This window comes from Megascapheus bottae, chromosome 25 (genome assembly GCF_031878675.1).
Source record: "Megascapheus bottae isolate mThoBot1 chromosome 25, mThoBot2.hap1, whole genome shotgun sequence".
In the NCBI taxonomy this organism is placed as follows: Eukaryota; Metazoa; Chordata; class Mammalia; order Rodentia; family Geomyidae; genus Megascapheus; species Megascapheus bottae.
The window spans coordinates 2,432,311-2,444,658 of NC_143533.1; the positions used below are offsets into that span (position 1 = coordinate 2,432,311).

Genomic DNA, 12,348 nt, shown 5'->3' on the forward strand with positions numbered 1-12,348 from the left:
TTTTAGGGTCGGCCTCTCAGCATGCAGCAGCAAATGATGCAGCAGTCTCGCCAGCTGGATCCAAACCTGTTGGTAAAGCAACAGACTCCGCCATCTCAGCAGCAGTCACTCCATCAGCCAGCCATGAAGTCTTTCCTCGACAATGTCATGCCCCACACTACACCAGAGCTGCAGAAAGGGCCATCACCAATAAACGCTTTCAGCAACTTTCCTATAGGTGAGTTTTGGTCACCCCATCCGGCTAGTACCTGAGAGCCACCGTGCTCCCTTCTCCTCTGCCTTGGCAGTTTTCCTGGTTGTTCTAGTCGCTCCTCTTTAGAGACTCATCAACGCCCTCTCCTCCAGTAAGCCCATCTATGTGTTTCAGGGACAGAGATTGTTCTTTTAGAAACAACGAGTGATTATGTATTCTTCATATGAGATATCTGAGTTGAGACTGAGATCTGAGGCTTGCAGTTTGAAGACAGTCCAGGCAGGAAAGTCCTTGAAACTCATTTCCCTAGTAAACCCCTCAGAAAAAGCCACAAAACGTGATAGAGTGTTGGCTTTGAGCAAAAGAAGCCCACAGATATAGCCCAGGTTCAGATTTCAAGCCGCAGAACCAGAAGGAAAAAAAAAATTTTTTTTTCCTCAAGTTGGGCACCAGTGGCTCACATCTGTAATCCTAGCTACTCAGGAAACAGATTTGAGGATTGCATTTTGAAGTCAACCTGAGCAGGAGAGTCCATGAGACTTTCACTTCCCATTCATTTCTCAGAAAAGGCTGAAAATGATGCCCTGGCTCAAGTGGCAGAGTGATAGTTTCGAACAAAAAGAAGCTCAGGGACAGTGCCCAAGTCTCTTAGTTCAAGCCCCATGACTAGGCAACAAGGAACTGTTTTTCTATGTGTACCATGATCAGCTCTGGACTGCAGAACCTTCTAGAGTATCTGTATGAGATGCGCTCTGATAACCTAACACAAGTGCCTCTCTGCAGTGTTGTCCTGGCCTCCGCTACAAGCGCAGGGGGTCTCTGCTGCCTGCCTGCCACATTTGCAGGATGATAATTTAAGGACTGTTAACTCAGTTACATTATTTCTAGAAAATAGAAGTGTGGCATCAGAAGGAAAACGTGATAAATTTCATGAGTTGTGTTTTTTTTTTTTTAATGTCTAAGGCTTGAACTCAAACTTGAATGTAAATATGGACGTGAACAGTATTAAAGAGCCGCAGTCAAGACTAAGGAAGTGGACGACAGTGGACAGCATTTCTGTGAACACATCTTTGGATCAGAACTCCAGCAAACATGGTGCGCGTTACATTTCATCCTTCCCTTAAACTTCCAGCTGGAAGTGTAGCTCGGTGATGGAGTGCATGCCTCTAGCATGCTTGAAGACCTGGGTTCAATTTCCTCAGTACCACATACACAGGAAAAGTCAGAAGTGTGGCTCAAGTGGTAGAGTGCTAGCCTTGAGCAAAAGAAGCTCTTGGATAGAGCCCAGACCCTGAGTTCAAGCCCCAGGACTGGCAGGGGTGGGGGGAAAAAAAAGAGCTGGCTACTCAGGAAAGTCTATGAGCATCTAATCTCCAAGTAACCACCAGAATAAACCCAAAAGTGGTACTGTGGCTCAAAGTAGTAGTGCCCTAGTTTTGAGCAAAAAAGATCAGGGACAGCACACCGGCTCTGAGTTCAAGCCCAATGACTGACAAGAAGAAAAGGATTATTATTTGTCCATCACAGTTTCTGGGTCCTTGAACATACTTCTTTATCACTTACAAGACTTGCAATCACCACTGGTTTTTCTTTGTCACAATCCTTGGTCCTCCCACTGGATTCCTTGTTTAAATCTTGACTGCAACAAAGAATTCACTGTCACTGTTCTCAGTTTAGGACGAAATGCAAATACATGAATGATATGGAAGTAATTCTGTGTTCACATTCTCAACTTTTCAGTGGCTGTGATCTTTGTGTCTTTGAAATGAAATCTACTTGGACAATTTAAACATTTTTCAAGTAAAATATTAGGCCTTTAACATGTAATAGAGTTAGAAGTGATTGGCGTTTGTCTGAGAACACAGAGCTCCCTTCCGCATTGGCACATCATTGACAGAACAGCCGGGAGCCCACTTCCAATAGAAGTGTTCCTACTATGTTTGAGAAACTAAAATAAATGGATGATATCTAGCTTCCTAGCCATCTTGGGGAGGGCAGTTGAACTCAAGCTTAGTGCTCTATCAATTAGGCTAGGCCTCGTTCCTTTTGCTGTAGGTTATTTTTCACATAGGGTCTCTGGCTTTTGCCCAAAGCCAGACTCAGGCTGCGATCCTCCTTCCTATACCTCCTGAGTAGCTGGGGTCACCACATGTAACATGTTCAGCAGGTAGTGTTTTCTCATGTGTCACTGTCATTTTCCCTCTGCAGGTGCTATTTCAAGTGGTTTCAGGCTGGAAGAGTCTCCATTTGTTCCCTATGACTTTATGAACAGCAGTACTTCACCAGCCAGTCCTCCGGGTTCAATAGGAGATGGCTGGCCACGTGCCAAATCGCCTAATGGCTCTAGCAGTGTTAATTGGCCACCAGGTAAGATGGTAACAGCTATAGTCTTTCACATAAGACTGTGTTTCCGTTCCAGTTTGTCACCTCTGGATTCCTAGTGACTTAGTCAGCTCCCTCCTGGTAAGGAGGACAGAACGTAAGACAGACGGATACCGTGCCTAAAGGTTCCTGGTGCTTCTCCTGTGAGCAGGGAATGCACCTGGGGTGGGATGTGAGCAAGTGGGGATGGGGTGTCATCAAACACCGTAAGCCATTTTTCCCTCCAGCTGCGAAAACGTTTTGTTTATTTAGTCAGTCAGTCAGACTGGGCATTATTCTTGAGCTCTTTAGCTCAAGGCAAAAGCACTCTACCACTGGAGCCACAGCGCCACTTCTGGTTTTCGGGTGGTTAATTGGAGATAAGAGTCTCACAGACTTTAGTGCCCAGGCTAGCTTTGAAACTTGATCCTCAGGTCTCAGGCTCCTGAGTAGCTAGGATTATAGGCTTGAGCCGGCAACGCCTGCCCCATAAAAGCATCTTTTTTTTTTTTTTTGCCAGTCCTGGGCCTTGAACTCAGAGCCTGGGCACTGTCCTTGGACACTTTTTGCTCAAGGCTAGTACTCTGCCACTTGATTCGAGAGAATCGAACCCAGGGCTTTGTGCATGCTAGGCTAACACACTACTACTAGGCCATGCTCCCTGCCCAGCATAAAATCATTTTTTTAAAAGCATCATTTAAAAATAAGTAAACCAAGGGGGTGGGAGTTTGGCCTAGTGATAGAGTGCTTGCCTGGCAGGCACGGAGACCCATGTTTGATTCTTCAGTACCACATACCAAGAGGAATGACTTCACATGTAAAAAACCTGGAAGTTATTTGTGGAGAATACCTTATTTTATATTGTTTGCACTAAATTACCCATCCTTTTTGGGACGTTACTATATAAATTAGAAGATATTTGACAATTACATAGAACTTTTAGGAATGCAAAGGTTTGCGGTATTTAGTAATGAATATTAAAATGATGATTAACCTTAAACTAATTTTAAATTTCCACTTCCAGAATTTCGCCCTGGTGAACCATGGAAAGGTTATCCAAACATTGACCCCGAAACTGACCCTTACGTCACTCCTGGCAGTGTCATAAACAATCTTTCAATTAATACTGTGCGGGAAGTCGACCACCTCAGGGACAGGAACAGTGGTGAGTGGGAGATACAGCCAGCCCATGCTTTACGAATGACTCGAAGGCAGGCTGAGACTTTTGAGCTGCAGGAAAGCGCAATTCTCAACTTTTCCATCAGTGACCTTTGTGGTTTCACACCCTCAGGGTTTGTCTCACTTGTTGGAGAAGGGAGAGTCAAAGGCCAGGTGTTTGTCCTCTGTGTTCCTGGGGGCTTTGTGCTATCCTGTGCCTTCCTCTGCAGGGACCACAGGCTGTCTTTACTGAGAGACTGGAGCCAGGATCACTTTGGGGATAAATGCTGGCTGTCTAATGGGTTCTCTAGTAAGCCCCCCCCCCTTAGCTAAGGCATGTGGCCGTTTTCTGTCTTCAATTACGCGTATCCTGTCCATGGTTTTTCACTGAAAGAAATGTAAGTGAGCACAATTTTTGGAATAGCAACAGTAACTGACCATTTTTTCTGTAATATAATAGGTGGCCAGCATTTTACTGTGAGAGTGAGAAAATAGAGTGTGCATTCTGAGGTGGAGTGGAGGTGGTTAAAACTGTACCTTCTGCAGAAAATAGTGGCGTCACAAAGCCTCACAGCATGGTAGTGAGTGGAGGAGGCCTCTCCTTCAGTTACAGGAGGGTCTGAGGAGGGAGGTGATAGGGCCGATTTACACCAGTGGCTGGAAAGGTGTCATGGGGTGGTGGTGAGTCCAGGGAGAGGCTGGGAGAATGTTGTAGTAACCAGTTGGTGGCCCAGCAGGTTCAAAATGAGGAGAAAGACTAGGCTTGGGGATGTTGGGGTGCAGCGTCCTATCGGGCCTGGCTCCCATGGGGCACGTGCCCGCAGTCCTGTGGTCAGAGGAGGGAGCAGTGAGCGCAGCCTTCCTTCCACTCTGAAGGAAGCTCATGCTTCTCCCTGCGTGAGCATGTGCTCTCAGCCACGTGAGAACAGGGAGCGAGAGGAGATGGCTGCTCTGAGCCAAGGCAGCCTCGGAAAGCCAGGAGGCTGTGCTGTGTAGAATGATGTTCGTCTGATTTCCCTGGGTGCAGTGCTGATGCTTGCATGGTGTCCCCACGGCGCTCACTGGCCTCTTCTTCCTGGCAGGGTCATCCTCATCCTTGAACACCACGCTGCCTTCAACTAGTGCCTGGTCATCCATTCGTGCCTCCAACTACAACGTTCCCCTCAGCAGTACAGCACAAAGCACTTCAGGTGGGCTCCCCTGCCTCCTCCTGGGAGGTGGAAAGCGCTGCAGCCCTCCTTTTTTGTTGGATTGGCTCTTTATGGGCAGTGGATGCTGCCCTTGTTTAAAAACCTGTCTTCATATTCTCTCCCCCTCTATCTTTGTTTTCCCTTCTCTTTTGAGTAGCCAGAAATAGTGATTCCAAATTGACGTGGTCTCCTGGTTCAGTTACAAACACATCTCTGGCTCATGAGCTGTGGAAGGTCCCTCTGCCACCTAAAAACATCACTGCTCCGTCCCGCCCGCCTCCGGGACTGACTGGTCAGAAGCCACCCTTGTCTACGTGGGATAACTCTCCCCTTCGTGTAGGAGGAGGATGGGGAAATTCTGACGCCAGATACACCCCAGGTAGGAGAGAAGACCCCGGGAGCAGTCTTTATTTGCTGTGGGTGCTGAACCTAAACAGATCAGCTGTGCATTGTTGTCTTTGGCAGTGACCACATCTCTGCGGGGCTTCACATTTTACACATAGACCCAACAGTGAATGCTAAAGCTAAAGGAATGAAGATTCCTTATTTTGTGCTTGTGTAGCAGACTGCCATGTGGCCAGCAGCCATCACCTAGTGGGACAGGCTTGGAGAGCACCGGGGCTTATTTGAGTGGTGGCTTGAACTGTCCATTTCAACAGAAATAGTTGCAGTGACTTTCACTATTAAAGCTATGAATCCTAGAGGGCCGCAGTGTCACACTTGTGAGCGGAGGGGTCCTGGGCATGTTTCAAAGTTCCTTTTCTGGGAGGAGAAGGGCTTCCTTGGGTCAAGGAGGAAGGAAAGGTGGTGACTCCTAGTTAGAAGTAGTGGGGAAGCCGGGTGCTGGCAGCTCGTGCCTGTGCTCCTAACTCAGCTGTGCAGGAGGCTGAGATCTGAGGGCTGTGGGTGGAAGCCAGCCCTGGCAGGACTACTCAGAAAAGGTGCTAGTGCTGGGAGCATAGCCTAGGGGTAGAGTGCTGGCCCTGAGCACAGACAGGCTCAGGGACAGCACGCAGCCCCTGAGTTGAAGTCCTCCCAGGACCAGCACACACAGGAAAGTGATGGTAAACCCCTCGTCCTCAAAGCTGCACAGGGAAGATGGTGCACATGTAGTAAAGCCTGCCAGGGCTTGGTCAGCTCTGGTAGTCTCGAAAGTGAAAAGCTGCTGCAGGGGGTGGGCTCGCATGGCTCTCCTGAGCCACTGCCTGGGTACAGGTGCCGGCACGTATTGCTGGTTCCTGGCCAGGGCTGGGGGCGGCAGGGGGGTCCCTCAGCCACCATTCTGGCAGGCTGATCCTGTTTCTTTTCCTCCAGGTTCCAGCTGGGGTGAGAGCAGCTCAGGGAGAATAACAAATTGGCTTGTTCTGAAAAACCTTACACCTCAGGTGAGGGGCCGGACTCTGATTGGGGAGGGGTGTGGTGGGGTGGGCAGAGCTGCTTGTCCTCATCCCTGTGCATGAGACCGTGTTGTTCAGGGTGGACCCAGGCTGCATTCCCAGAGCCCAGGCGGGAACCCGGCCTGCCCTTTCCACTCGCCTAGCCACTGCCCCCTTGCTGAAAGCCCTGGAAGGTCAAGGCCCTGTCCTCCAGGTGAAGCGGAAAAAAACCACTAGAGGCCCCAGGCTGGCTAGGTGGGAGGAGAGAGGTGTGCCGCCAGGTGCTCACCCTTGCCCTGCCTTGCACTCCTAGATCGATGGCTCAACTCTGCGAACCCTGTGCATGCAGCATGGCCCGCTGATAACATTCCACCTGAACCTCCCCCACGGAAATGCTCTGGTCCGCTACAGTTCAAAAGAAGAGGTAGTGAAGGCACAAAAGTCTCTGCACATGTAAGTGCTGCTCCGGATGTGGTGGGGCGGGGGTGCTTTCTGTTTTTCTCTCTGTCTGTAAGCACTGGATTTTGAACCTGACGCTCAGGGCCCTCCTGCTGAGCCCCGCCACCCCTTTTTTTGCGCTGTCTATTTTTGAGATAGGGTCTCCTCCCTTCCTTTCTTCCTTCTTCCCTCCCTCCCCCCCTCCCTCCCTTCTCTCTCTCCCTCCCCCTCTCTCTTTCTTGTCCCGGGGCTTGAACTCAGGGCTTGGGCACCATCCTTGAGCTTCTTTTGCCCAAGGCTAGTGCTCTACCACCTGAGCCACAGCATCACTTCTGCCTTTTCTGTATATGTGATACTGAGGACTCGAACCCAGGGCTTCTTGCATGCTAGGCAAGCACTCTACCACTGAGCCACACTCGCAGCCCTAGCGTCTCATTTCTTTCCCAGCACGTGGCTAGCCTGCCGACCGCGTGCTTCACGCTTTCCATCACGCCAGGCCCGTGTGGGGATGTCCAGCTCCCTCCACTCGTGTGGAGGTTCGCAGACTTTTCTGGAGCTGGCCTCCAGCCACAGCCCGCCCTCTCCCTGTAGCTAGGATTGTAGGCACTGATACCCGGCTTCAAACATGGTTGAAGACTCTGGGAAACCCCTTCCATGCCCTGCAGGGGGGCAGGCTGACCCCCACCCCAGAGTGTGCTCCTGAGAGGGCTTCCACTCCACTGCCCTCCGCTCCTCTGAGCGCGCGGGGGTCCTCACACAGGTCTGCTTCCCCTGTAGGTGTGTACTGGGGAACACTACTATTCTTGCTGAGTTTGCCAGTGAAGAGGAGATCAGTCGTTTCTTTGCACAAAGTCAGTCTCTGACCCCTTCTCCCGGCTGGCAGTCGCTCGGGTCCAGCCAGAGCCGGCTGGGCTCGCTCGACTGCTCCCACGCGTTCTCCAGCCGGACCGACCTCAATCACTGGAACGGTGCTGCCCTGTCGGGAGCCAACTGCGGAGACCTTCATGGCACTTCCCTCTGGGGGACCCCGCACTACGCCACCAGCCTGTGGGCACCTCCGAGCAGCAGCGACCCCCGGGGAATCAGCAGCCCATCCCCCATCAACGCTTTTCTTTCTGTTGACCACCTGGGCGGGGGTGGAGAGTCCATGTGAGCGGGCGTGCACTCGGTCCGCGACCTCAAGATGCGAAAGAAAGGGGCACTAAGTGGGCTCGCCGCCCGCAGCCACGGGCCACTGTGGGGACAGCTACTTTCTGCACATTTTCCACTTTGATTTCCCCAACACATATCAGTTTGAATACTTGAATCATGCAGGCCAATATTATAATGTGAAAGGTATCTATTTACACTCCCAAATAGCGCCATACACGCTAGACCGCGTGGCGTGAGCTCACGTGTGTGCATTCATCATGTTTAGCCTTTGGATTCTTTCTCTCCATTTTTTAGGGACTCCCCCCCTCACTTCGCCTCTCCCTCATTCTCTTCTTCCTTCTTTTTTTTTTTTTTTTTTTTTTTTTTTGCTAAACCATTTTCGGGCTGATAATGTATGAGCTTTTACCTTTGCACCGAGCGGCGTCCTCTGTGGCGAGGGGCGGGTTCGGGTGTACGTGTTTACTCGAGGACGTCCGGAGTGCGCGCTCCACCATGCCTTGACGTCTGCCTACCTTCCATGGTGTCGTGGACTTTCCGAGATCAAGTGCGGATGCTGACGTAGCGTTAGTGATGAAAGAATTGCACCCGTGTTTTGGGGTTTGTTGTTTTTTTTTTTCTCCTTCCTTTCATGTTGTAAAACTAAAGAATTTCACTCTGCAGTTTGAAAAACTGTGGCCACAGCTGTGACTCGCAGCCCTCCTGCCTCCCAGGCTGGGCCCTGCACTTTGAATAGGCTTTTCCATTTTGTTTTGAAGGTTCCTGCCGTGGGCCCTTCTTGTTTACAGATTTTTTTTTTGTTTGTTTTTTGAGAAAAAAAAATGTTTACTCTTCCATCATTTAAAAAAATTTTTAAAGACAAAAAAAAAATGGAGGATGATTTAAAAGATGCTTTCTATCTCTGGGAAAAAAAAAAAAAAGAAAAAAAAAAAAAGGAGCAGCATTTGGCCATGTTCTTTTGTTTTCTATTCCTGTCCTAAATCAAAGAGCATGGTTCTCAGGAAAACCAGTTCCCCAGTTAAAAAAAAATAAATATATATATATATATATATAAAAAAAAATTTTTTTTCCTTGTAGTTTCTTATAGGAAAAAAAAAAACCACCCAACTTTTAGCACTGATATTACGTATTGCTCTGTTAAAGAATTTTTTCTCTGCCAAAAAGAAAAAAGAAAAAAAAACACACACACAAAAAACAACTGCTTAAAGCTGGAGTTTGGCATTCTGCTTTCAGACGCTGTCTTTTTATTAGTGAGTGATGATGGTTTGCTAATAATAGGTGATCATTTTTTTTTTGTGACCCCATCAAGTGGCTCTGTTTCTGCCCTCTTGTGACTGTGTTAACGTTTAACTGTTGTACCTTAAAGCTGAAATCAGTAACTATGCATACTGTATCCAAGTTATTGGGCTTACAGCTGTTGTTTGTTGTATAAAGAGAATTTTAAATGTTGTTGCAAACTAACGAGTTACACCATTTTTAAGTCCCCTCTCCCGCCCTTTTTTTTTTTTTTGGCCCACAAATGGTATTCTAATGCTTGCTTAGTCAAAGACAGGACTAAACAAGGGTAAAACTTTTACAGATCCAGTTTGCCATCATTCATTGCCTTGATTCTTAACTATTACTGTCCTACGAGGCAGGAGAAGTCAGTGGCTTTTAACTGTTTACAAATAGAATGTGATTGTAAAATGTACAGTTTGGTTGTGTTTGAATTATGAAATCTCTTCAGATATAATAAACCATGACTTTTTGGCTGCTCACCATGAATTGTCTCTTCTTTGTGAGTTTATTTGTAGGCTCTTTTTTCTAACAAAAGGTTTCAAAGTTGCTATGTATGAGGGTTCTCATAGAGCAACTGCTTACAAATCTAAAGCAAATATTTGAACATTTGTCTCTGAACTCATCCGTACTTTCACCCTGAAATAATGTGAGAACAACGGAAAACTGTAGCTTGCTCCTTCCTGCCCTCTTTGAGCGCCTTTGGGATCTCGTGGCTCAAAGCTTTGCTGTGACTTCACCCTCCCACCGCTTGTGCCCATCTCCAGCCTCAGCGGGAGACCATGGACCATGAAGCTTCATGACTTGACAGTGTACTAGTGTTCACTCATACCTCTGTCACCCAGTGAGAAACGCTCTCGCCACAGCCTGGACTGGCCTTTTCTTCTCCCCTCAGGCCCCCCCTCCCTGCTCCTTCCCACGGGAGCTCTGGGGCCAAAACCTGTGTATGTATTTCAGTGTATGACTTTAAATCCTGCTCTGACTTGCCAGGGGTAAGCTGATGTTGTCCGACACTTTTAATCTAAGCAGCTGTTGTTCAATGCATTTGGTGTATATTGATTCCCATACTGGTTTTTCCAAAAACCAAAGGTAGCTTTGAAAAACCACGTCTGGAGATGTGTGAGCGTTAACGCTGATTGGCCTTATGGGGCTTTGAGTAGTAGATAACTGACTTCGTAACGACGTTCATTGTATTGTTCAAAAGTGTTTGGGAGTTCTTTGTTTTTTTGAGGGTTTTTTTTTGTTTTGTTTTTGTTTTGGGTTTTTTTTTTTTGCGCTTGTTAATGTGGAAATAAAGTGTTTCATTTAAGAAAAAAAAATGTATGTTGTTTTGATTTCTGCCTTGTCTGTACATTATAACTTTTTGGGGGGCAGGGGGAATCATGGGGCTTGAACTTGGCCTGGGCACTGTCCCTGAGCTCTTCAGCTCAAGGATACTGCCCTACCCCTTGAGCCACAATACTACTTCTGCTTTTCTTGTGATTAATTGAAGAGTCTCATACTCTTTACTGCCTGGGCTGGCTTTGAACCACAATCCTCAGATCTCGGCCTTTTGTGTAGCTAGGGTTACAGGCGTGAGCCACCTCAACTGTCTGCATTATAACTTTTTTCCGAGGTGCTTTCAGCTGTGAGTTGTTTTTTTTTTCTCTGAACTGCCCTGCCTCCCACGACATGTACGTACTCTTGTGGTTAAATTGCTCTTCAAAAATTTCTAGTGTTGGCCTGGGAGTGTGGCCTGGTGGTAAGAGTGCTTGCCCTGGGTTCGATTCCTCAGTGCTACATACACAGAAAAAGCTAGAAATGGTACTTGTGGTAGAACACTTAAGCAAAAAGAGTTTAGGGACAGCACCCAGGCTCTGAGTTCAAGCCCCATGACCAACAGTTAAAAAAACAAAAAATAAAACTTTTAGAGCCTAGCAAGATGAGCATAAAAGAGTTGGTAGGATTTCATCTCAATGGAGAAAGCTGGGCATGAAATCATGCACCTGCCACCCCAGCTCCAGTGGGAAATGTAAACAGAAGGCTCATGGGGGAAAAAAAGTAAGGCCCTATCTTAAAAGTAACCAGAGCCAGAAGCGGAGCTCTGATTGAAATCGTAGAGTGGAAAAGCCAAGCTTGTGTGAGCAAGGACCCGAATCCAAGTCCCAGCACCAAAATTAACAACCAGAACGAGCTGGAGGTGTTCCAGTGGCAGATGACCTGCCTAGCAAGTCTGGAACTGTGATTTCAAACCCCAGAAGTGCTTCTGTAAGGGACAGGCCAGCATGCAGAAGTAGGATTGCAGACCTCTCTGGCCAGGCTCCAGGGCCAAGGCACACACCCCTCAGCAGGGTTCCTGGTTCCTGGTTAAAGAGGCCTTTGGAATTAATCTATTGTGGGTCCTACATTACCAAATGAAACACAGGCTCTTTTGCAAATGCCCAGACCTTGTGCTTTCCTCCCAACAGCAGGTTTTGAACCAGAGCCACTGTCAGGCCTGCCACCCTCACCCTTCCCTTCTACCTCGAACTCCTGCTGGCCCCTTCCTAGTCTGCCAGCCCTTTCTGATCAAGTTCTCACCCACACACAATGAAATGTAGTTGCCCCACAATAAAATGCCTAGAAAGAACTAAAAACGCATGGCTGGGATTAGAAGCATGGATCAGTGGTAGAGCACTAGCCAATGAGCACAGGAGGGCATCGGGTATTGAGTTTCAAGTCCCCAAACAGAAAGAACATAGCCAATAATCCCAGCTACTCAGGAAGCTGAGACCTGATGATCACGATTCAAAACCAGAAGTGGAGTCATGTCTCAAGCAGTAGAGCACTAGTCCTGAGCTGGTCAGGGACAGCACCCAGGCCCTGAGTTCAAGCCCCAGTACCAGCACCAAACAATAAATCCTAGCTCCCCATAGGCTTACAAAACAGAAGCATTGGCCTGAGTGTGGATTTTTTTTGTTTTTTCCCTTCTGAACCTAGCCCTTCAACTCTGTCTGGACACTGTCCCTGGGCTTTTTTGCTCAAGGCTAGCCCTGCCACTTGAGCCAAAGTTCTACATCTAGCTTTTTAAAGCTGGTCTATTGGTGATAAGAGTCTCCGGAACTTTCCTGCCTGGGCTGGCTTTGAACTGGGATCCTCAGATCTCAGCCTCCTGTGTAGGTAGAATGACAGGAGTGAACCACTAGCACCGGGCTTTGACTACAATTTTCAATTTTCTGCATTCAAAGCC

General features: G+C 48.0%; 1 protein-coding gene across 7 annotated transcripts in view; it reads left to right on the top strand.

Annotated features, from left to right (window-relative positions):
- Tnrc6a (trinucleotide repeat containing adaptor 6A) overlaps window positions 1-9,629 on the top strand; it is an 80,099-nt gene extending 70,470 nt beyond the window's left edge. For all 7 annotated transcript variants that reach the window (XM_090357857.1, XM_090357861.1, XM_090357860.1 and 4 more), the window contains 9 exons: window positions 7-217; window positions 1,157-1,288; window positions 2,402-2,560; window positions 3,579-3,719; window positions 4,795-4,902; window positions 5,060-5,281; window positions 6,217-6,287; window positions 6,592-6,731; window positions 7,494-9,629. In XM_090357857.1, coding sequence (XP_090213983.1) covers window positions 7-217; window positions 1,157-1,288; window positions 2,402-2,560; window positions 3,579-3,719; window positions 4,795-4,902; window positions 5,060-5,281; window positions 6,217-6,287; window positions 6,592-6,731; window positions 7,494-7,869 — 1,560 coding nt within the window. In that variant the 3' untranslated portion in view covers window positions 7,870-9,629. The remainder of the gene's footprint in view (window positions 1-6; window positions 218-1,156; window positions 1,289-2,401; window positions 2,561-3,578; window positions 3,720-4,794; window positions 4,903-5,059; window positions 5,282-6,216; window positions 6,288-6,591; window positions 6,732-7,493) is intronic.
- Window positions 9,630-12,348: the final 2,719 nt, after the last annotated feature.